Consider the following 24,917-nt stretch of genomic DNA (forward strand, 5'->3'; position numbering starts at 1 on the left):
CACACTGGCGCGCGGGCGTGAGTGCAATGCCATTCATAAAGCTACAGTCATGCTTAGTAGGAATAATAATAATGCTAATACTACTGCTAATAATAATCATCACATCATCATCATCAACAACAATAGTAATGATAATAAATATTAAGGTGTAGGTACTTGTATACACATCAGGGCCTGGGGTGTAACATTGCCACCTAACAGCTCCAGGGTCCTGGTAAAACTTTCATCTCACATTACGTTCTAAAAGGAGTTCCGTCTGTGGTTCAGGGTTTACTCTGCACCCTCTGGCCTCCTCTCACTGCTCAGGATGGCTGGCTGGCTATGATTGCCAGCCTAGGTGTGAATGAGTGTGTGAGTGTGTGTGAGTGTGTGTGCATGGTGCCCTGCAAAGGACTGGCATTCCATCGACAGAGATAATTCACCCACCTTCAGATCCAGAATAAAGCGGTTACTGAAGATGAATTAAAGGATAGATTGCCTGTACTCTCAGTGGCCACTTATATATAATCTCAGAGCTCTAAACTGTATCATTCCTTGTCACAGAAGTTGTTCCCTTATCTACTCTCTCTCTTTAATATGTTTTTCAATGGATGTAATGTGATTCTAGTGCACTTAAATAAAGATTTAAGGTTTAGAATTGAACTGCAATTACATATTAGAGTCAGACACACAACATGCAATTTCCAAAGTAACAGATACACACTAATGTGACACAAGTTGCACATTAGAGTACACAACGCTGGTGCCAAGAAGGGTTCGGTTTAATATACTGCTTAATAACATATGTTTAGCCTCTTTCTGATACTTGAATAGCTTTTAATGTTGTTAAACACAATTCATACCTAATCTGTAATTACCCCCAAAAAAAAAAGACAATGCAATGTCAGCATTTAATACTATTAGGAAGATATTAATCACTAACATCCTAGTGATCTTTATTATTGCAAAGGCTTTTTCAAATTAGATCTAAAAAGGATTTGATATGACTCAAGGTTTACCACGCATCTACATTTTTATTCTCGGCTCTTGGCACACGCCCTCGTCCAGAGTGACAATTACCTAATTTATTGAACTGATAAGTTGAGGGTTAATACAGCAGTGGCAGCAGATACATTACTAAATATAGTCAAAGCCACAGCCGTTGAAGTCTGTTACAAGATTAGTTAGGAAACTGCTGGGTTTCTGTTGGTAGAGAATAGTGTCTCTGTAGGCGCTAATGGGCAGGGTGATGGGAAAGAGAGGGATGTGAGCCCCCTGCTGGGCAAATGATTCACGCCTCTTCACAATAGCACAGGTACAGAGATCAGATATACAGCACAACAGAAACTTGACTGATAGTAAACACTGGAACTGGTGGAATGTCTACTTATTGGCTTTTAGGATTAAATCGTTAAATGATTTGCTAGACGTTAGGCCTTGTTGTGAAAACTGTTTAAATGATTTGGAGCAAGTCTTTTTTACCCAACAGCCAAATGACAGACTAAGCAATAAGAATTACATTTTAAACATCTGTAATGTCAATGCAATGTAAACATCAAACATTTCCACAGAGGTCACCCTGATCATCTTACAAGTCTACATTAAATCCACGATTTTCCATTTCGGAAAGCCACTAGGGTGGCACTCCTACCCCGAGTGGGATTTCCCCAACCATAAATGCTGACACTACTGACTTCCTTTTCATGAAAAAGTTTGGAAGGAATAGTGTATGATGATCATTGTGCAAAAAAAAGACTCCACATGTTACGGATGTTACAAGTGATACAAGGAAGCTGCAAACTGACATTTGGCTAGTGGCCTAGTCTTTTAAAAACAGAACCTCATTTATTCCATCTCCGATGCTCCCAGTGGTGTGTGGACACTCAAAAAGGGATCCACATGATGAGCAGAGCTGCTGAGGCTGCAGAGATCAGTGAAGACACAATGCTCTACAGTAAACTGAACTATGGACTGACCCCTGATCAATAGTTGCTGGTTAATCTTTGTGAGATTAAGGACACTGTGTGTAATGCACACTCAGCTACAAATTGGCAGGTCACTGTAGAGGTGTGTGTCTCAGGGTTGGGTGGAGGGGTTCATGTCGTGGTTTTCTAGTTGAAAACTTGCTTTGTTTAATGACATCAATTGATTTTAAGCTATATGTCAGAACATGTTTCATGGTTTCATGTTTCATTATTGGCCAAAATTCTTCCCAGATGTTGCGAAATTGTCTATCAGCTGTCCCCAGGTTTTTAACTCCACAAACATACAACCAACCAACCAACCAACCAAAACCCACAAATGAAATGCATAAATTAAAGAAAGCCAATCAGGATACAAAGGTATTTTGAGCTGCTTGTGAATCACATTCATAGATTACTCAGAAAGCTTCACCTCCAGCCTGAAATCCTGGACTTAATGTGTCATTTTGTTTTAAACGTGTGGGCTATATTTGTCAGATAACTTCTGCCTAATTTGCTGATTGCAATCATAAATATACACCCTACTAATGTTTATACAGAAAAACAATATACCAGTCTGAGTCAGGTAGAGCTGCAGATAAATTCACTGACATGAGAAAAACCTGCCATCACCTAACTACTGCCATCTGCTGGAGATTTTTAATACTGTGATACTGGTAATTATATGCTTGTATGTAGCTTAAACAATTCATTAATTCAGCATTGGCCAGTAAAACTGAAAATCATGATGGCCAAAATGGGAATGAGACAGGAATACACCCTGGATGGGATACTAGTTAATCACATTCACACAACCAATGGCAATTTGCACAGACAATCCATGCCTTGGAGTGTTTTTGGGAGGTGAAAGGTAGCTGGAAAACCCAGAGGAATTCTTAACAGGCACTAAGAGCACATGGGAGCTTAGGATAGAAGCAATCAAGAATTTGCAGCAGTAATGCTTCCCTTTGCCTTTTCAAAAGGCAAAAAAATTAACCAGAATCTACTTTTAATTGACTTGACTATATTCTTGTGTTCCATGTACACAGATTCAGTGTAACACAGTACCGCAGTATAAATAAATTCAATCTATAATATTTTTTCTAGAACTTTTTAAAATCCCTAAAAGACAAAATACAGAAAACACAATATTTTAAACAGCATTTAATTATAAGTATCATGTCAAGTACATTGTCATTCATATGTATCCATCCATTTTGTGAAAATGTGCTTTGGTATTCAACAGGTCACAATTCGTACTCTCTGAACAATGGGAATCGATGTTCTTTCCAAATGCATATGAAATTCACATTTTTTATTAACAAAATATACCACAAGTGTAAAGTTTACCACAGAACTGAGCTGCCGCGCCTAACGAAGGCATCTCGTGTTGGCTGGAAATAATGCTTCGGCGTTAATTAAATGTGGCAGTAGTGTTCAAACACTGAGGAAAGAAGCTGCAAAAATATCGGTAATCTGGTGCTTGGTGGTATAAAATACAGATGCACCTGAAAGCAATCCCTGAGGTTTCCTGAGGAGAAAAGTCCAAGTTTGAGTCACAGTTACGGTTTCAGGTCCATCAATAAAAACAGAAATGTTCCTGCATATTTCTTTGCTTTCTTTCTTTCTCCTTTTTTTTTAAAAAAAACAAAAAACAAACACACAGCATCAAGGACAGCAACGTGTAAACACATACTGGGGTCGAAAAGGAGAAGGAAGAAATGAAATCATGACAAAATGCTCTATTGGCCAGGTGTAACAGTAGTGGCCTTATTTCCCAAAATGAATAATTCTAATATACAAGTGTGCAAGTCTGAGGTACAGTGTGAGATTACATAAGATTTGGTATAACACTTTAAAATGGCGACCAATAAGTATGTAAACAACAAAGAGATGTGTGTTCTGAAACACAGCAAGTGGGTAAACACCCTGGAGGAAAAGACACCCCCCCCATCCAAAAAAAAAAAAAAAAAAAAAACATGAGGTAGATGACAAGTAACAGATAAGCACAATTTGTTGGAATGGAACAACACAGTAGAAGAGTACATCCAAAATATAAAGATATCACAAATGATTTCACACACACAAATCAAAACCCCCAGTGTTATAACTGATCGAAGGATTCGAAGATTAAAACGCTCATGCTATAACAATCAAAACCCTGCAATCAATGAGCAACCAAGCAAATTCTTCAAAAAAAAAAAAAAAAAAAAAAAAAATTTACATCCATAGTCCTTTTGGTCTCAGGTCATCAATAGTTTTATAAATGTAAAAAGGATTTAAGCATGAAGAAAATCTAAAGGAAAGGACTTACATAAGCATTTTCATGGAATAAAGCCCACGGGGAGGGAGGGGCGCAGGAGGACTAACAAAAAAAAAAACGGACATCTGTGATCGTACACATAAATTACACTTAAATACGTATATTGTAAGAATATAGATTTGGTTACAGTAATACAGTATTTGAATTATCTTTCAACATTCATTATTTCTTTGGAACTGTACACCACACATGCCCTAAATGCTTCATGAAACATCAGGTAACAACCCTTGTCCTGCTAATCCTTATCACAAACCCTATCTTGGATTACAATCTGTTCTCTTGCTGTAAAAACAGGCAGTGTGTTTTTCCTCTACTGATCATTACAGTTTATTTTTTTGGATTTATATCAGATGCCATGTTATTTCCCAGATATTGGGGCAAACTACAAACGGATCATTCTGTAGATAAACATAATCTCAAAGGGCATCTGAGGATTTTGGGAGGTTAGCTGAGGTAGCAATATTTGCACGTGTATTCAAGTAAACATGAGGTTTTGTTTTATCAGGATAAAGCGCATAAATCGATACGTTCTGCATGGGAACTGTAAGAACCAGGTATCACATTCAATTTTTCAAAATAGTACCACAGAAAACATTCCACAATTATTATTCAGTGAAGATTTGCTTATTGTAATGTCATGAGGTAACGTGGTTTTATTAGACCAGACTTGTTTAAGAAGCGTCGCTGATATTTGGTGCATGGCCTATTGCAACTCTCGAAGTCTAAGTTGGTGAGGTATGCATGCGCATGTGGCTGATGAGGTTTCTTTGTTGTGTAAACTTGCCCCCGCAGACGTGACACTCGTAGGGCTTCTCTCCCGAGTGGACACGCATGTGCTCGGTCAGGCGGTACTGCCGCGTGAAGCGCATGCCGCACTCCCCGCAGGCAAAAGGCTTCAGGCCAAGATGACTGCGCATGTGACGCGTCATGGTGCCGCGCTGCGTGAACATTTTGCCGCAGATGTTGCAAGGGAACGGTCGCAGCGTGTCCAGCTCTTTGTACGGCTTTGCTGGGCTTTTTTCCATGACCTCTAGGTCTTCGTGCGGACCAATAGTAGGAGGATCTTCATCCCCTTCCTCTTTTACTTGGTCATGATTCACGTCTGCATCTGTGTGAGATTCAACATGGGTATTTAGGCTTTCTGAAGACGGGAATCCTTTTCCACAAGGGATACAGACATAACTGTTGTCCTCCTGTGTATGTTCAAGGTAGGACTCCTGCCTGTAGACAAAGTTTGGACTGGCACCGTTGGATCCTTCATTGTGCGGCTGCTCTTGGGAATTTTCTCCAACATGGTTTTGGTTCACATGACTTCCACCTTTGATCACAGGCATATAACCGTTGATGCCTTTTCTCCTGGAGCGTCCTCTAGAAGGTGTCCTTTTCCATTCTTGAGTTCCATCAAAAACACCCAGGCTTTTGGTCTTCTCCAGGGAGCCCTTTCTCTCCATACCTGACCGGGGAGCATTAGCAGTTGTCTTGGAAACAGAGGACTGAGTGTATTCTTGCACACTGCTGATGCTATTATGTACAGCACGGAGAGAGGCGCTCTTCTTGGTCAAATCCAGACCAAAGCTTTGCTTGCCGCCCGAGCTGAATTTGTTCTCGCCATTGTGTCTTTTCTTAGGAGGAACCATGTTTGCATATACCTCGATGTCAGACGAAGTGTCTTCTGCCTCCCGCTTGATCAAGTGTTTCGATGAATCTGAAAAGGGCAGATTCTGAATGCGTTTAGAGCCCTTGCAAGACGTGTTGCTAGACTCCAGTTTGCTGGTACACATATTTGCCAGGTCATGGAGCTGGAGGTAGTTGGCGACAGTGAGAAAGGCGCTCAGATTCTGCACATGCTCTGTTCCCAGACTCTCCTCGCACAACTTGCCGGTGTAAATGAAGTCCAAGATTTTCTGGAACACGGCCGGCTCCACCAGCTCGGCATCGAGGTGGATGAGGTTATCGTGCAGCACGAGGGACTTGAAATAGCTGCTGGCAGCGGCGAGGACACTTTTATGAGCTCGAAACAATGCGTTATCCACCATAACAACAACGTCGCATAAGAAGCCCTTGGAGCGTTGCTGGTTGAGCTGCAGCAGCATTTGGGTGGCATAATTCGAGAGCTCCATCTCCTGCCCTTGATGTTTTTCATTGAGGTGACTACAAAAGAGAACAAAAATAAAATTGGTCAATTTTTATTTTATTTTATTTTTTTTTCTTTTACAAAATATTCACAATAAACCAACAACATGTGGAATGTCATATGTTAACTTGTGAGGTCAGACATGATACAGTGGTCTTGGAATACAGAGGGACAAGGGCACAACAATCCTAGCCTGTCATTGCTGAAATTTCAGTTTGTGACCTTACGATGAATAGCCCTGAGCCTGAACCACTGAAAATGATATACAGTCAGCTTCCTGAGTTCAAATCAGCTGCCCTGAAGACCTGAAGCAGAACTGAATAATACATGAACATATAATACTTATCTAAAGAAGGGGGAAAAAACACTTGCTTGCCTGATGCACCTTGAGCATTAGTATTACCCATTCAAAAAAGTAAATTGGGTGTAAATGTTATCTATTTAATCAAATCCATTTAGTCACATTAAGCATTTGATATCTCTCTCACACACACACACACATATATGTATATATATATATATATATATATATATATATATATATATATATATATATATATATATATATATATGTATATATATATATATATATACATATATATACACACATATGTGTATATATATACATATATATATATATATATATATATATATATATATATATATATATATATATATATATATATATATATATATATATATATATATATATATATATATATATATATATATATATATATATATATATATATATATAGGATTTCAATCGGCCTCACCGAAAAAATGCAACCAAATAAGACAAGAGGTTGAAATCTTACCAAAACAGATAAACACAGATAAAAGAAAACCGATCGAGGTCTGAATAAGCTCTTCTTGCATTGGGCAGTAACCCAGTGGTCAATCCTCTGGGATAGTGATAAAAAAAGATTGTGAATATGAATCCTGGGGATTGCCACAGGTCTATGGTATCTATGGTACCTTTACTCCTAGATTGCTTGGGGTTTCCCTTTTGGAAAGAAGTGTTAATGCATAAACAAATGCATGTGAATGAAGGAAAACAAGCGGGTGGGTTAGAAATCCTTATTTAATCATTTAGTGATTGACTTATAAAGCACCCCCTCCCCCCCTTAATAATACCCTTAATAATACATTAATAACCTTAATGTATAACACAGGAAAATAAAAAGAGAAATAAATGTGAATCTAGGATCACTGATGCAGGCAATTAAAGGGTTGTTTGACCGAGTAATTCCGGATTTCGAAACTCGAAAGCAGCCTCCCATAGTGGGAATGCGTGCGTGTGTGTGTGTGTGTGTGTGTGTGTGGAGCAGTGAATGCGGAACTGCGGGTTGTAAACACTAATCGCCTACAGGCACACAGCCACAATAGCAACACACTGCTACTACTTCGTTACGACATTTCTTCACGACATGAGCACTGCGGCGTCAAACACGGCATTGCGCTTTTATACGCTAAACGATAACAGCGAAAGGAAATACACAAATAAAATTTAAAAAATAAAACCCCGAGGTGGTCGAACGAAGGAAAAAGCACTCCCACCTTGCCAGGCTGGTGAACGTAGGTGGCTGCTGCAGGAGGGGTCGCTCGCCTACACCGAGCGGAACGCATAAAAGCTGCCCGTCCTTACGGCCAAACTCACTTCCCTTCATTCAGAATCGCACTATACGGTCGCACTGAGAGTACGCTTCCCCCCCTAAATAAGCACAAACGCGGACACTGAATTTTATAAATACCTTTCGAACAAGGGCAGGGGTCCTCGCTTCTCGCGTCGTCATCAAAACGCCATCTTAGCAGGGTGTGACGTAGCGCGCTGTAACCCTTGACCCGATTGGATAGCGAGCCAGCGTACGGCACGCGCACGGCTGGTGGGGCGCTCTAAAGGGGCGGAGCTAGATTCTTATTTAAAAAAAAACGGGGCAGGCGGGGCGAAACAAAGCCCCACCCTAAAGCAGGAATCCTATATCAGACCCTGTACAGGCGACCAGACGTGTTCGTTTTTTCTCAATAGACAGACAGACAGACAGACAGACAGACAGACAGATAGATAGATAGATAGATAGATAGATAGATAGATAGACAGACAGACAGACAGACAGACAGACAGACAGATAGGTAGATAGATAGATAGATAGATAGAACTTTGGCATTACTTAGTACTGGTACACAGCAAAGAAATGCTAATCCCCATCCTTTTCAGTAGGACATTCTGACGAGCTATCTTCAGATAGAAAACTAATTAATAATAATAGAATATTTATAAAACAAATATAACAATAAAAATATATTATACAGTTAAACAATTAAAAAATTAGGCACATACACTATGTCCAAAGGTCTGTGGACACTGGACAATAATGCTACATATCGTTTGCACTAAATTACAATAGTAATTATTTCTAGTAATAATGCTATTGTTATTTGAACTTATTGTCACATCACTAATTGTCAGCATTTTATATTATGCTCCAATTATGTGTTTTTTTTTTATGTTTTATGTTGTTTTATGTAACATCTTGGTACTGGGGTATGTTGTTTCATTTCACTGTATACTGTACACTATATGTGGTTGGAATGACAAAATCCTACTTGACTTGACCTGATCTTAAGCCATAACCATTTGAATATTCTTTGTAGTCCCATACCTATGCCAATGTGCCATAGATTTAATGCAAAAACTTGTGTCTAGAGTTATTTATTTACTACTGTTGCATCATTTCAGTATATAAGCTTATCATGGTTTCACAGTGATTAAATAGCATTATAGTAGATCCTTACCAGAGCCAACCCCTTCATCACAAGCACCTGAACTGGGTGGAGGTTCAGTGGTTGCACTGTCATGCAAAATAGGCTTATTTGATCTAGATATGTATGTTTAAAAAACCAAATGCAGAGAGAGCCAACCAGTTTTATGAAAATAGACATTTATTTAGCACACAGAACCAATTCTATGGCCCAGACAATACATAGACCACAAATAGGCTTAGAGTTAAAAATACAAGGAAAATAAAGAGTTTTTGAACTATAAGGAATCCTTTATATATATATTTGACAGTAGATTTATAACATCAATGTGAAAAAGTGTGTTGTTAAACCAAACATATTCAATTTTTTTATTACACACGCCGTATATACACACATACATATATAGTGTGATGATGTATGATTTGCCACAGGAACAGGGATCTGTGTTATTATTTACAGTAGTGGTCGCACAGGCTATAAAACCATGGCTTCACGGAAAGCTTTTATCCACCTGTGTAATAATAATAATAAAAAGAGTCACAAACTTTGTAGCAAACGAACATTTGATCTATAGCAATTCGTCATATTTACGGAGAAATTTAGGATGTAGACAGACCTGTTGTATGTACTGGGGTCTTCAACCTTGAAGATGTAGAAGATCTTGTTTTTGTGGAGCAGCTGAAACTGCTGAGCCGACTCAGGATCGTCTTGCGTGAGAGTGAAGCCGAGTAGCGGCAGGCTTTCTAAAGCCGCTACATCCTGCACGAAGTGAAAAATAAGAACAACAGGAGTACAGTGAATTATGAAAAGATGTGCTTAACGACAAATAAAGAAAGAAACTCTTAAAACCCTGTACCTAATTCTTTTCATCAACATCACAATTTTAACTGCTGCTCATATGGCTGCTGAACACGATCGGAGCAAACCATCAATTGCCCTCTTTCATATACATGAGTTCACAGACTTGATTGAATAACTAGTGCTGCAGTAAATGCTCTATATCCACACTTGGCCATGATTAGAGAAAAGCAGTTACTCAAGATGAATGAATGAAGACAGTTGTGGTATTGATTAAGATTACTACTGGATTTTAGTAGTTGGCATGTTTTTTTTCCATCAGTTTATCACAAATTAAACAGTCTAAATAACCAAGCAGACACATGATTGCTTGGTATTGCTTAAAGATGGGTGAAAGAGGCATTTTGCCCCATTCCTCACCAAAAAAAAAAAAAAGATTTTCACAGTCAGAAATACTGAAAGGCTAGAAACCAACAATTTATATTCTTGAAAGTCACAAACACACACACAAACACAAAGCCTTATTGCCTCTTCTACCTCACTTGCGCCGTAAGTGTATAGCACTTTATCCTTGACGACGAACCACAGTCTCTTCCATTGTCTCTTACGGGCCTTCATTCTGTCCATATAACCACTCATGGATGAGCCGTCTGTGTTTGCTGAAACCTACAATAGGGTTTATACAACACGTTTGTGAGTAAAAGGATGACGAAAGGATTAAATAAACAAATAAGTGCTGCCAAGCTGTTGGATCATGAGTTTACAAATAATTAATAATCAAAATCCCTAGTCGGGAGTCAGAGGTACCTCTTTCAGGGCTGCTGGGATCTTCTTTTGCCTTCTAAAGTGAAACGATTTGGGAGAAAGAGCACTAGCTAGTGCCTGGTTTCCTTTTAAATAAGTGACAAAAACAGATCGTCAGTGAAAATACAATAAATACAGTTCAGCAGAGCTTTTCAGAATACTTTAATTTTTGCTTTAGGACTAGGTGTCAGACCTGAGCTGTTATGCTGCAGAATCTCAAAGCACTGGTCACAGACACGTGTGGGGCGATTCTTCAAATACTCCAAAGGATGCTTATTAACCGAACATGCCTGACATACCACCTAATAGACACACACAGACACACCGGAAATCCATCTTTATGTTGATCAAAATCAAAAGAAATCCTGTAAATCCTGCAAAGCCAGTTTGTTAAGCATCACCACACCCTTCCACAGGCTCTGCAGTGATGCCTCCTCCAGGTCAGAGTGAACTCGCATGTGCAGACCATACACATGGTGGCTCGCAGGTCAGGGATCCATATAGGGGCCTTGGTTCCGAGCAGAGCTGCACTGTCCAAACTATCTCTGTCCCCCTTCAAGAAAAAAATCCAAATAACTGTATTAAATCATTAACAAGAAAAAAACCCTTAGTGCATGTTAATAAGGATAATATAAAAAAAATATGTGGCAAATGGACAAAAGTGCAGAAACAAATAGGGGAAACACTATACTCTTGTTTTAAGAAAGCTTCACAGGGCATCTGGTTTACACTACAGCAACAAATGCAGATGTGAGCAGACTATCAGATATTTTGATTGAAATAGAACCAACTCTGTGATCAAATGTTAGGGGTGCAAACGAAAGTAATAATCGAGATAAAAAATGTCCAACACACATGCCAATTTAATTTTTTTAGACCACACCCACACCAGTTTTAACTCTGAATATGTAAACGAATATCTAGAGCACTTAACAGATACTGACACAGATAATGACACTGAGTTACACTCCTAGTGCACATCATGCCATCTCATTGGAATTTATCTTGAAGTAACAACAACTACAGGGTCAAAACACTAATTCAATCATGTCATTCCTGCTAGCTTGTGAGGGGAAGAAAACAAGTGATGCTGGTTCTGTTATATGGACATTTCAAAACAAAACAAAAGAAAAATCGATCAAATTTCCACACCAAATCACGTCCTGTCAGTTGCACTAATGGGTCCTTAGTGCACATTTTCACTATATGTTTTACAGGCTTCTTTTAATCTGTTATTTTTGTTTTGTCTGTATCAGTGCTGTGTATGGTGTACTGTCATTCATCACCAAAAACTGCTGTGTCCTTCTTTTTATTTATTTTTACATGAACCAGAGGCTTTTTGTATGAAGCTGGTGGCAATTTAAGTAAGGTTACATTTATATTTATGGCATATGCCCTCATCCAGAGCAACTTACAAAGCACTTGAGGTCTTTATAAATAAATATTTTCTAATACTGGTTCATTAGGACATGCACTAAGAATATAGTTAAAAAGCATTTGTAATGCAAGAAGTGCTCATTTAAAAACCTCTGGAAGAGGCAAGTCTTTAGACATTGTATGAATCAGCCATTCAGACATCACTTGGAAGTTCTCTCCACCACCTCAGTGCCTAAAAAGAGAAGAGTCTACTGTATGTCCTCCTTGTACCCTGAGAGATGATTGAATTTGTTACTCTGCAACTGAGTTTGTTCAACTTGCCTTATGCACCAAGCCTCCAAAGCCTATCCTAGGAATACACGCTTGATGAGAAATCAGTTCCACAAGGTCATTAAGTGCACGCAAACACACACACACACACACACACACACACACACACACACACACACACACACACACACACACACACACACACACACACACTTGCGCACACACACACATTCACTCACTCATTAACATGAAATGTGAAACAGGAATATAGGGAGCCACCAGCTAATTCTTAATATACAAGTCTAGCCGAAACAATAGCACATAGTTTGGGACACACCCTGTTTCCCTGGTTGTTTTGTATGCTGACTGGCCACAATGAATGTTCTTCAGAGAGATTTCATGTCTCACACTCTACTTAAGCTGTAGATAAGTTTAAAATATAGATGAATTCACAGCTCTGCATCATTGCTCTAGTTTATTGTCCACCAATCACCTAAAACTAAAATACCACAGTGAATTATGTAAATTTATCAATGCACCTATTTGGGAATCTCCACCATCATTCAATTTGCTAGCCACTTTGAAAAACATAGTAAATACATTCACTATGTTTAGCAAAGTAATGCTTCGAATTTCCGTCCCAAAGCATTTATTGTATCTCTAAATTCCTTTCTCCATCAAGATGTGTCATTAGGGAATCTTCCCTGATCCCTCCCTAGAGGGAAGAGCTATTCAAATGACCCACTGTGATCCATAGCCAATCAACATAAAACCCTACTAACAAAAAACCAGAGCATGTCCCAAATCGCATGCAATTGTTCTAAGTGTTCAAACTATGAAATCAACAGCAGAGACAAAATAATTGTGACAAACCTATCAATGGTTACATTTTTGACTTTGGCCAGAGTGTACCCTAAAAGGCCATGGGATTAAAATACCATGAGTCACTGAGTACCTCTTCAGAACCTTTGCTTGAGGGGTGAAATGTGGTCATTTTCTTAGTGAAATCTTCAATGGCATTGGAGATTGCCTCAAGCCACTCGTCTCGACTTGCAGGGGAACTGAAAAGGTAGGGAAGAACAGAGATAGGAACAGACAAACTAAAGCGCTCACTTATTCAGGAATGCAAATGTAAAACATACACCAATTTGCCTTTGTTCTCAACTGTACATCAGTACTGCGCTGCTAAACCGACTAAACACTTCATAGTGTTATCAAAAAAAAAAAGTAAATGCTGTTCTTGCTGTTATTGTATTTTTTTTTTAATTCATTCTAGTTTTGTGTTGTGTGTGTAATTTGGGCAGTACATGAAGTGGCTGGAGGATAACATAAATACTCACTTGGCAGACAGAATAAAAGAGCGCTCAACACTTTCAATGTTCAGCTCGTTCTGATATCCTTCCTGACTTGACTTACTGACCTAAAAAATATATATACCACCCATTCAAACACAAAGTCAAAAAGGACCAGATGGAGGTGAAGTAGTCAATGGCTATAGCTCACCCTCATTCCAGACAAAGAGAGCTCATTATTCAGCCTGTATTGTCCTGGCTGGAGGGTTGTAGCATACAGCAGAGCATCATTGAACTGCCCAATAAAAAGAAAAATTTTAGTATTAATGAATATTACACTGTTTTTTAAGCGTCTTCATACTAAGCTTAAGCAAACTAGGGTAGAAATCATTTAAAGTTCAGGCAAAAGCATCATTGTAGATAAAAATTCAGAAATAAACACATAATTTAGATATATAATTATTGGCACTCTTGGTAAAGATGGGTAAAAAGGTTTTAGAAAATGTTAATGTGATTAATGTCATACTGGAAATATTGCATTTAATTGATCCATTTTTTCCCCTAAGCATTGCAACTCCTCGAAATTCTTATGAATCAAATGTAACCAAATCAAATGATCCCATTTTTACTTTACATTTTTAAGTTCAAGTTTAGTGAAAAACTCTCACAAACTGTGTTTCACTGAGGAATAAAAATTAGATGTTGCAGGGGAACAATTCCTTTCATCATAGATCAACATGAAGTTTGATAAGAGGATCAATGTTGTAATACAAGATAAATAAAGACTAGATATGCATCCAAACATTTTCATCTACTATTACTACAATCATTCAATGAACACAGACCTTTTTGAAGGTAGCTAGAAGAGGATAAAAGTGTAATTTGCCTCCATGTACAGTAAGGGGTACACAGTGATTTTGGAAATTTGGAAAAAATTCTCCTACATTCACAAGATTAAGGAATCATTTTGGGATTGTTGGTTATTTAAAGTTTACAATTGAACACTGCTACAATACAAATCAAATATTTTTAAATTGTTTCCCTAGAAACCTTTGGCGGCAATTATCCAATGTGAATTTTTATGTAAAAATGACAAAATTGGTTATACAGAAGATCCTTATGCTCAATGGTGGAGGATCTGTGATATTATAGGCCTGTTTTTCCTCCAAACACTGTGGAAAACTTGATAGCATAATACTTCATCATGGACTTCATAAAGTACCTGGAGATTTGAATAAAATCTTACTGCCTCTAAAAAGGGAAGTTAGAAAATCCAAACATGGTTCAATGACCCCACAATCAGGCATTTGACACAAGACTAATTTTTTTTTACCAGGGGCTGAATGTGTTAAGTACAATTTTTACCAAATAGAAAAAAACACGGTGGCTTTACCTTTGCATCTTCTAGATAAATAATACATAAGCACTCACATATTTACAATAAAAAAAATCGAAGAAACCACTTACTAAGAAAAACATTCGAGGCTGCATAACTTTTCTAGATAGCTTCAGCAAGATACCCTCTTTCAAAAAGAGCTGCAAATAAAAATACAAAAATTCAGTTTGTAGAAAAAAAATGTGTTTAAAGATTTCATGACTAAATACTGTAAAAGCAAAAGCAAATCAAGGCTTTATGATATGCATTTTTAAACCTATCTTCCTCTTTTTAAAACAAAGACTAGCAAACATAGCCTATACTCATTAACATTATAATGGATGCCAGTATTACTTCCCTATAGAGCTACATGATGGTATTTACCCTGCCCGGCTTTACAATCTCATGGTTTCCAATCAGGCTGCATTGGACCTGCATCAGTTTGTGGAAGTTGTCCTGTGAAAAACAAGAAGTGTCTATTTATATAGACAAGTTTCTCTCATCTTTCAACTGATTAGAGTAAATTCTCTAAGCAAGTAGTCATGGTCTTACCCCTCGCTTCATGGTCTCATTGGCATGGTGTGCCACTTCCTTTACTATACTGAGTGCGGCTACAAAAACGTAGAAATGTGTTATCTAGAGCGAACAGGTTTAGTGAACTGATTTTTTTTTCCATCATATGACCAATGTCAGTGTTAATCCCAAGATTTTTGAGTTATACGGACAATACAGAAATGGATGTAATATAAAGAAATAATAATAATAATAATAATAAAAACATTTTCACCTTCTGCATCTTTGTAATCTGGAGAGTCTTCATCAAGATTCTCAAAATATTCTGAGGTAAAAAAAAAAGCAAAACAGCACTATATGCAGGCAATTAAAAAAAAGTAATACCATTAGCTCAAGACATTTTAAAGCATGTTTTTCAATGTCTTCAATGAATGTATTGAATTCAATGAATTCATTGCCTGGAGCAGAAGTGTCAAACTTAAGGCCATTTAATTAAACCCAGGCAAATCTAGGGTTTCATACCATCATCAATATTTTCACAATGTGTCTCATTCGTGAAACTCCAGTTTAAATGGAAGCCTATTTGTTGATTTAAAAATTTGGAACCAGAAACCTTTTAGGTGTTGGTTTTTAGTCCGGCTCAGTGAAGGACTCCGAAAACAGGATATAAAGCCATACAAATATGTAAAAAAAACCCAAAAAAAACCATGTTGAATGTAATGGCAAGGAAAATGGGATACTATGGATATTAATATTAGAGTAAAGAATGTTTTTTAATTCAATTTTATAAAATGTTATCCGCTAAGCATGATAGAGTATATAGATGAATAGTATTTTTCAGGCTTTCTTTTTCCAAAAATGTCCTATTCTTCTTTCAGAGGTTGCATTACTGCTGTCAATCAGTAGAATAGATAATTTGTTAAAGAAATTATATCTGTAGATCATGGTCCCAGCTTGGTCCCAAACATTCTGATGTAGCCAGGGTGGTATTTGAGCCTCACATTCCTGCTCTTTAGGATTTAAAAGTTTAATAGACAGGGACACAAACCTCAGAAACTACATGATGGTGCAATAAGGGAAAACACCTTTCCATCAAGATTTTTTTTATTTATATTGCAGAAATTAGAAGCTCCAATACTTTGCAGCTGAAGCAATTTTTTAACTGTCATCTCTAACCTGTGAGAAGGAGCTGGTACTGGGGAAGTCTCTGAACGGGCTTCAGCATGTAGTGTTTCAGGGCGAGATTTGCACAGCACGGACTGCTCTATATTAGAAAGAGAGAGGGAGACAGCAGTAATGACTGTGTCATGTAACATACAATGCGGGAATGCAGACATTCTAATGGCATTTTGTTCGTTAAAAAAATAGCAAGTGCAGCAAATAATCACAGTTAAACATAACTATCCACCCATTGACACACGCAGGTGTGAACACACACTCACAAATGCACAAAAAGTAAAACACAAATGACAATATAGCAACTGAGGTTTGTGTGTTAGGGGGGAGAACAGGTTGAGTTGCTGTCATTACCTCGAATTCCAGAACAACCTTTGCAAAAGCCAGGCTCTTCCTGCACTGCTCCTCCAGTAGAGCCACATTCTTGTCGAACTTGCAAATGTAGCTGGAGTACATTTTCAAGTATGGACCTTTCTTCAAAAAGATATCTGCTATGCCTGTCTGATCATTCCTGTTTCATCAAAACAAATCAATGAACTGGGTTAGCATGAAGAAAGTGGCTTTTGTTTTGTGTTTCGACTATAATAATAAATATAATCATTTAACTTAAGAGAAATATAAGAATATGACCCGTGTCTTAAATTCTAGTGTTGGAAGAATCCAATTTTTAAAAAATGGTTTAGTTTCCATACCAGTGTGCCACACGATCCTCCAGCTCCCTCAGTAAATCCTGGTTGAGCTCATAAAGCTGTGGCAGTGAAAAAAGGATCTGATTGAGGTTCCTCTCATCAATCACATCTTTCCCAGCCAACAAAGAGGCATTCTTCACTGCATCCCGAAAACTCTGGACACACATATGGCCAAAAAAACCAAAATAATCTTCAAGCTTTTATATATTATATGTGTGGTTGCCTAAGAAAATCCAGCAAATGATTCATGTTTTCATGTTTCATAATTCATGTTTTCAGAAAAATGTAATCTTAAAAGATAGAGACATGATGCTAAATGCAATTCATTAATTAATAAATCAATCGGTCCTATAGATATTTAAAATGCTGACACGTGTCATTTCCTTCCACGCTGAATGTCTTGCGTGTTGTTAGAGAGTTACATAACAAACAGATTTTTATCTAATTAGTTTAGTTGGTAAACAGATATTAACTGGTAAAAAGTGCTTAAGTGACATTGAAACCGAATCTTTAAAAGCAATTTTCTCCCAGATTTTCAGATTTTTTTGTTTTTTGGCATAACTACTTGTAAATACTTATCTAATAAATGACTAAGATAAACACAAAAGAGAGATTTACTTAAAATGTCAGCGTTTTAGAATGTGTGAAAGGTTTTCCCACCACCTCCAAACATTCATTCAACAGCTAATATAAAACTGCTTTCAATTCTGAAAATAGCATGTGGTGGTGGAAAGTACCAAAACCTTTTCTACTACTATACTACAGCTAGTTTTATTTCATCATTACTATTCTAATAGGTTAGGCCTGCAAGTTTACCATATTACTAAATGGAGTTGTAAAACAATAAAAATATACAAATAAACTATACCATAATCTCAATAAAATGTATTTTTATTTACACTAAAAGTTCTTTCACATCAAGCTAATAATATGTAATGTTATTTTTTAACAAAGATGGCTATATTTAGCTAAACACAGCAGTGTGATTGTTTTTGCTATTGGTACTACTGAGTGTGTTATTCAGGCAAAAAGTAAAAAGATATTTACATAATTAAATTAAATTTAAAGACTTTTTTTACAGAATAAATTTAGTGTGAAAAACACCTTAATTTGGATTGTCTGTAAACTCAAAGGCTTTTTATTGTTTAATATGCATTTCTGTATTGATGTCACTAAGTGGATTGGAACATTAACTCATATAGAAATAAACAAGAATTGATTGTTGCAATACCCTTAAATTTAAGAAGGGTATTTTTATTTACTTCCCCTAATGTACTTATTAAAGTAGGTGTGGACAGCATTTCTGTAGTTCCAAGGCAGGCTTAGTGCCAGAGAATACATCATTTTGGCTTTACGGATGAAGATTTTTCTGACAAGGCTATATAAGATAAGATAAGATATTTTGTACACGTTTTTCTTGACTGTGATAAGCAGCTGGCAAAATATTTACTCGTTAAGAAACAGAGAGGATTGACAAAGAGGATTACAAACCCTGTGACAATTGAGTATTGTGAGACAAAAAGGGTAACAGTGTAAGACTTACATAACCAGGAAATGACTTAAATATTCACAAACACGTTATATATAAAATACATGTGAACGTCTCAAGGAATATATTCAAGACTGAATATAACAGATACTCACAATATGGAGAAGCTTCAACACGTCCACAAACCTGAGACGAAAAATAAAATGAAATGAAGTAGGAAAGTATAAAAGCATTCGTCTAAATGAGGTTCAGGATCACCGATAAGCGTAAAGACTCACACTTTCTCTGAACTGACGATCTCTTTGGCAATGTGAGACAACTTACTCTTTTTGGAATCCTGTAAAATGAAAGCCAGAATTAGCTTTTCAATATATAAAGACAACTGTTAGCAAATCTACAGCAAACATATAAAGATATAATATAATACAGTGCCTGATTCTGCCATTTGTTTGAACTGGTTGCCAGTTCTTCTTCATCCTCCTCTTCTGAGCTGCTTTCAAACACTTTCGCCGAGTGTGCATCATCTGAGTAGGTCTTATCATATGCATGGCTTTTGAAAAAACAAGAGAAAGGAGACTGGGTTTGTGGTGAGGATCACAAATAAAATGAAAGCCCAGTGCTCAATATTTTTACAGACAAGCTTAGCTGAAAGAATAATGATTGAAAAGTGAGAGAAGATTCAATACAATCTTAGAAACAACAGTTCCTTAAGGGATCTTGTATGGTGATGGTTCTACTTGAAACCATTTCTTCTTCTTTCTGCTGTCACACGTAGAAAATAAAAATTAAATATAAAATGTAACTAGTTTGTTGTCCCTTTTGGGAAGCATTTTAAACATTGAAAATATCCGTCTCAAAACGGTTTATTTACTTTGCCTTCCTGAAAGGGGCAAAAAATGGCTTTCTTTTTTAAAAATATTCAATGTGGAACCTGTTTAAAGAACTGGTAATTCACTGGTCTTGCCATTTATTTACATTATTTATATTATTTATATTTCTCACCTCATATTATAATCTTGCCTTATCCTGGGGTTTTGTTGTATCCGTATCCCTGGGCTATAAAAATTTCTATTTTCTTGTAAATCTTCAGGTAGATGCCCATTTTCTACATCATCTCCATCCACACTAAGCTCAACAGCACCTTCATCATGCTGAATTTTGACATGATGTGTTCTGTATTGTGGTATTTGAATCTGGCTTTTGTTTTGGTTCCTGGTGATCTGCCAACCTTTGTCCACTGACTGCTCATCTTTGCTGCTGGTAATCTCTGGACCTTGTCCTCCCTTGTAGAATAGCTTGGGCAACTTTTTCACTGAGAATTCAAAGTCCTTTAATTTCTTGAAGGATGACTTCCTCTGGCCATCTGAATGATTCAGGTCTGCTTGGTTCAAAGACTTCACTTTAGGCTTCAAAGAAGTACCAGATTTCTTCCCTGGTGTGCTTTCCGGAGTGGTGGCGGTGGTGGGTACATCCAGGCATGTTTGTTGTTCTGGGGAAAGGGCTTTCCAGCGTGGATAAAACGCAGCCAGTTCATTTTGTGATTCCTGTCTACTTTTAGATTTCTTCTGTTTTTTTGGAGTTAGTCCTTCGCTGTAAACTTGAGCTAGTGTATGCTCTTTCACTGTTAAAGCTTTATATTTGGGCTTCACATATCCTCCTGACTCTTGTGAGGGTTTTGAGTTATTCTGCACAGGGATTGGTGAGGTCTTTTGAGCATGAAGTGGAACAGAGGAATCATCAATGGAGTGTCTACGCTGCGTGTTGTTAAATAGGATCGGCTCAGACTCGTCAGATTTAGGTTGCAATCCAGTTTGTGAAAAAACATTAGCAGCATGAGGTTTGCTGGTTGCCTTTTTTTTAGAACTTACTGAACCATTTGTAAGATTGTCTTTCACAGTTTTGTGGCCCTGGCCATGGGTTACTCGAGGTGTCTCCAGTTGCTCGCCTGAAAACTCACGTACATTGTGAGGTGTGGTGGCTTGTGATTGGCCTGAATAAATCACAGGTTTGTATTTATTTTGGGAAGGCAGTAATCCTTGACCTCTTTCCAGTTGTTGAAAATGTGATTGATATTCACTAGTGAAAACAGAAACAGGTTTCCATTCTGCTGTAGGGGATTTAGAAAGACACAGCTGTGACACATTTGGAGATTTCACATTGTTTTTTGTTGGCTGGGAGCAGTCCAGGTTAGTTGCTTGGGGATTTGAGTTTTGTAGTGGTATATACTTTGGTTTAGGGGCTAAAGGTGGCTTCTCCACACTTGTTACGGGCCCTGAAAGGACAGATTAACAGATAGGAACTAAATTATACGAAGACAGAAATCAAGATGTAACTCAGAAAAACTAATACAGCAAGTAGGAAGCACATTCTTCATTTCCTTTAATTCTACTTTTAGAAAGCCACCATCAAATTTTCAAAACATGGGGAAAAAATCAAGTAACCCAGAGGAAACAGAGTGCACATGCACTCATTAAATCTATTCAGCCAATCATGTGGCACAATTTATAAAATCATGCTGCCACATGAATGGCTGATTGGATGAATTAATTGATCCCAATAAGCTGAATGTATATTAATAGATAATGTAGTATGTAGCTGGAATGTTGTGTCGATGTAAACCTCAGGCTTTACCAACAATTCGCTACATAATGCAACAATGGCATTCATACGATACCTAAAATTCAAATAAGATAATGAGTATGTGAATAACTTTATTTAGAATTTGGGGTGTTCATGTATAATTTGTGTATGATGAAGACGTAGGAATGAGCATGGGTTCCCTTTTGAGTCTGGTTCCTCTCAAGGTTTCTTCCTCATAACATCTAAGGGAGTTTTTCCTTGCCACAGTCGCCATGGCTGCTCATCAGGGATAAATGCACACCATTCACCTTGACTGTTGATTTCTGTAAAGCTGCTTTGAGAAAGCTTAAAAGCATTACGAGTTTTAAGAAGAGAACATTCACATTATTTAGGCTGAATTTTAAATTTTTTTGTTGACAAACGAGTTGTATGTCTGTTCAATTGTATGTCTGTTGCATTGATTCATTTCAATTCATTCTGAATGGTTACACCTTTACTATACAGACATGTATGCTGTACTTTCAAAGTGTATTCAATCCACATTTGATTTTGGCATGTATACATTTATATTTTGGCATACGCCTTTATTCAGACCGACTTACAACTGAGTGGCTGAGGGTTAGGGGCCTTGCTCAAGGGCCCAGTAGTGGCAGCTTAGTGCTGCTGTTGACCTTAATCACTAAGCTACAACATATTTTACACTTAAAATAATGGATTTAATATTTAATAAGACATTTATCCAAACCAAACTTTCCATTCTGTTACACTGGCATGAGGTTTGTTTCACTTCCGGTCCGGACCAAATAAGGTGGTTTTGTTTGTTTGTTTGTTTTCCTTTCAATCAAAGCACCTCGGACTGTTCATGAAAATTAACCAGACGCTTAACTTTGAAATCACGGAAACAAAGCAGTGATTTCTGGTATTATTCATTAGAAATGTAATGGAAGTATTGTGCTTGATTATGGTTGTAATTTGACAGGTGAGATTACAGAAGTAATGATGTGGTTGGTCATCACTTACCTGGTCGCCTCTCCATGGCTCCGCTACCTTCTCTTCCTACTTCTCATTACTTCTCTCGGGTTTGTTTTAATCCCACACCAAGTTTATGCCAAAAGGTAAAAGATGATATCAATATTTTATATGAATCCAGTAGAAAAACTCAATACACGCCGGCTGTCTTCATGATGAAGTGAAAGCCGAATTCCCTAAACACAACAATCCACCTGGAAATTGCGCATTTTGCACGCAGCCGCACAAAATAATCCGAAATCCGATTATATACTGGCATATACCCATATATTCCCACAGGCGATGTTAAACATAATCAGATATTTCTCCAGTCAGTCGATCTCAGACGGACTCACTCCACATTACAGGTCCATCAATAACACCAACTTTCGATTGTGGGATTTTACACTGAATCACACTCGCCCGGTGGGGCAGGTGCACTAAAAGAGACTCATTACTGCCTCCTGCTGGATTGATTTGGACATTGATTTTGGATTTTTATAAATACTGTATATAAACACGAGGGCCAACGATCGACACAGGAATTATTAGCCAACAAGGTACTGGTGGAAATTGGGCTACTGTTGGACAAAGATGTCTACAAAGACAGCAGGGAAAGGAGAAGTGGAGGAGAGTGGAGGTTAGGGTTGGTACATTAAATGTTGGTGAATGAGGAAAATGAGAGAGAGAGAATGGTGGATGATGTGGAGATGGTGAAGCAGGAAGTGGAAAGGATTAGTAAGGAGGAACTGAGAGCTGTGATTAAGAGGATGAAGAGTGGAAAGTCGGTTGGACCAGATGACATAGCAGTAGAAGCATGGTGATGTTCAGGAGAGATGGCAGTGGAGTTTTTTAACAAAATTGTTAAACAAGATTTGAAGGTGAGATAATGCCTGAGGAATGGAGTGTGCTGGTACTGAACTTTAAGAATAAGGGAGATGTGCAGTCCTGCAGTAACTACAGGGGAATAAAGTTTATCAGTCACACCATGAAGTTATGGGAAAGAGTAGTGGAAACCAGGCTGAAAGGAGAGGTGACCATCTGTGAGCAACAGTATGTTTTATGTCGAGGAAGAGCACTACGGACGCATTATTTGCTTTGAGAATGTTGATAGAGAAGAATGGAGAAGAAGGCGTTACATTGTGTGTTTGTGGATTTAGAGAAAACTTACGACAGGGTGCCAAGAGAGTAGTTGTGGTATTGTATGAGGAAGTCATTTGTCTAAAAAAAAAATATGTGAGGGTGGTGCAAGACATGTACGAGGACAGTGTGACAGGAGTGAAGTAGGAAAGCAGTGTGCAGTAGGAAAGACAGACTGGTTTAAGGTGGAAGTTGAATTGCATCAAAGATCAGCTCTTAGCCTTTTCCTGTTTGCAGCGGTGATGGACAGGTTGAGGGACGAGGTCACACAGGAGGCTCCCTGGACTATGATGTTTGCGGATGATTGTCATTTGTTACGAGAGTAGGAAGCAGGTTGAAAAGAGCCTGGAGAGGTAGAGGTACGTGCTGGAGAGAAGGAAAATGAACGTAGTAGGAGTAAGACAGAGTACACGTGTGTGTGAATGAGAGGGAGGGCAGTGGATTGGTGCAGTTGCAGGGAGAAGATGTGGTGAAGGTGGATGAGTTTAAGTACCTGGGGTCAATAGTGCAGAGTAATGGAGATTGTGTTAGAAAGTGAAGAGAAGAGCGCAAACAGGGTGGAGAAGAGTGGCAGGAGTGATTAGTGATAGAAGGGTATCTGCAAAAGTAAGACCTGCGATGTTGTGAGCCAGTGGCATTGAGTAAAAGACAGGAGGTGGAGCTGGAGGTAGCAGAGCTGAAAATGTTGAGATTTACATTGGAAATGATGAGGATGGACCGGATTAGAAACAAGTTTATTAGAGGGACAGCTTTTCCTTCTTATAGAAAGATTTACAAAATACCTTCTCATTTCTTTACCACACCTGCTGTCCCGCGCTTGACTGAGTCACCAGGAAAATATCACTGACATCCCCAAGTCTGATGGTTCTTGTATCCAGGTTTCATGCCTCCTCAAAGCATGAACATTAATAAAAACTAATCAAAGTTGTTTTTATTCTGCACCACTCATACGCATTGGTACGCATTGGTTGGCCAAACGCAGATCCTTTTTCGATCAATTTCTGATACAGTCCCAGTTTGTAATTCAAATTACACACTCGTACCCATGAATGCAATTGTTCCAATATGTTCACTTTTACACATATAATACCTGACACCGGGATGGGTATTACAGTCACTCTACATAAAATTTTTTTTCCCACTTTTTTGAAGGAGTCCCCAGTGTCAGTGTTGCTACTCTCAGAGAGGTAAAGCAGAGAACTTTGCGGTTTCCACATAACGTTCTAGATTTTCATTGATGTATTTA

The 24,917-nt window shown here is 37.9% G+C and overlaps 2 protein-coding genes across 3 annotated transcripts; both read right to left on the reverse strand.

Moving 5' to 3' along the window:
* Positions 1-3,089: 3,089 nt before the first annotated feature.
* hic1l (hypermethylated in cancer 1 like) lies at positions 3,090-8,242 on the reverse strand. 2 transcript variants are annotated; one of them, XM_046848693.1, is made up of 2 exons: positions 8,152-8,242; positions 3,090-6,414 (listed from the first exon to the last, which is right to left on the reverse strand). In XM_046848693.1, the coding sequence occupies exon 2, from the start codon at positions 6,381-6,383 to the stop codon at positions 4,986-4,988; it is 1,398 nt and encodes a 465-aa protein (XP_046704649.1). In that variant the 5' UTR covers positions 6,384-6,414; positions 8,152-8,242; the 3' UTR covers positions 3,090-4,985. The 2 variants fall into 2 exon arrangements, with proteins under 2 accessions (XP_046704649.1, XP_046704648.1); XM_046848692.1 differs by lacking the exon at positions 8,152-8,242 and adding an exon at positions 7,958-8,124.
* A 1,080-nt stretch (positions 8,243-9,322) lies between these two features.
* Positions 9,323-22,939, reverse strand: LOC124386549 (FYVE, RhoGEF and PH domain-containing protein 6-like). Its single transcript, XM_046850454.1, has 21 exons — positions 22,544-22,939; positions 19,946-21,215; positions 19,376-19,493; positions 19,222-19,280; positions 19,099-19,129; positions 17,458-17,609; positions 17,120-17,276; positions 16,766-16,853; positions 15,864-15,914; positions 15,629-15,687; positions 15,461-15,532; positions 15,169-15,237; positions 13,913-13,996; positions 13,750-13,829; positions 13,365-13,470; positions 11,169-11,315; positions 10,956-11,064; positions 10,766-10,848; positions 10,496-10,624; positions 9,777-9,919; positions 9,323-9,671 (listed from the first exon to the last, which is right to left on the reverse strand). Exons 1-21 carry the CDS (start codon positions 22,557-22,559, stop codon positions 9,635-9,637), a joined length of 3,060 nt encoding a protein of 1,019 aa, XP_046706410.1. The 5' UTR covers positions 22,560-22,939; the 3' UTR covers positions 9,323-9,634.
* Positions 22,940-24,917: the final 1,978 nt, after the last annotated feature.

This window comes from Silurus meridionalis, chromosome 5, assembly GCF_014805685.1.
Source record: "Silurus meridionalis isolate SWU-2019-XX chromosome 5, ASM1480568v1, whole genome shotgun sequence".
NCBI lineage: Eukaryota > Metazoa > Chordata > Actinopteri > Siluriformes > Siluridae > Silurus > Silurus meridionalis.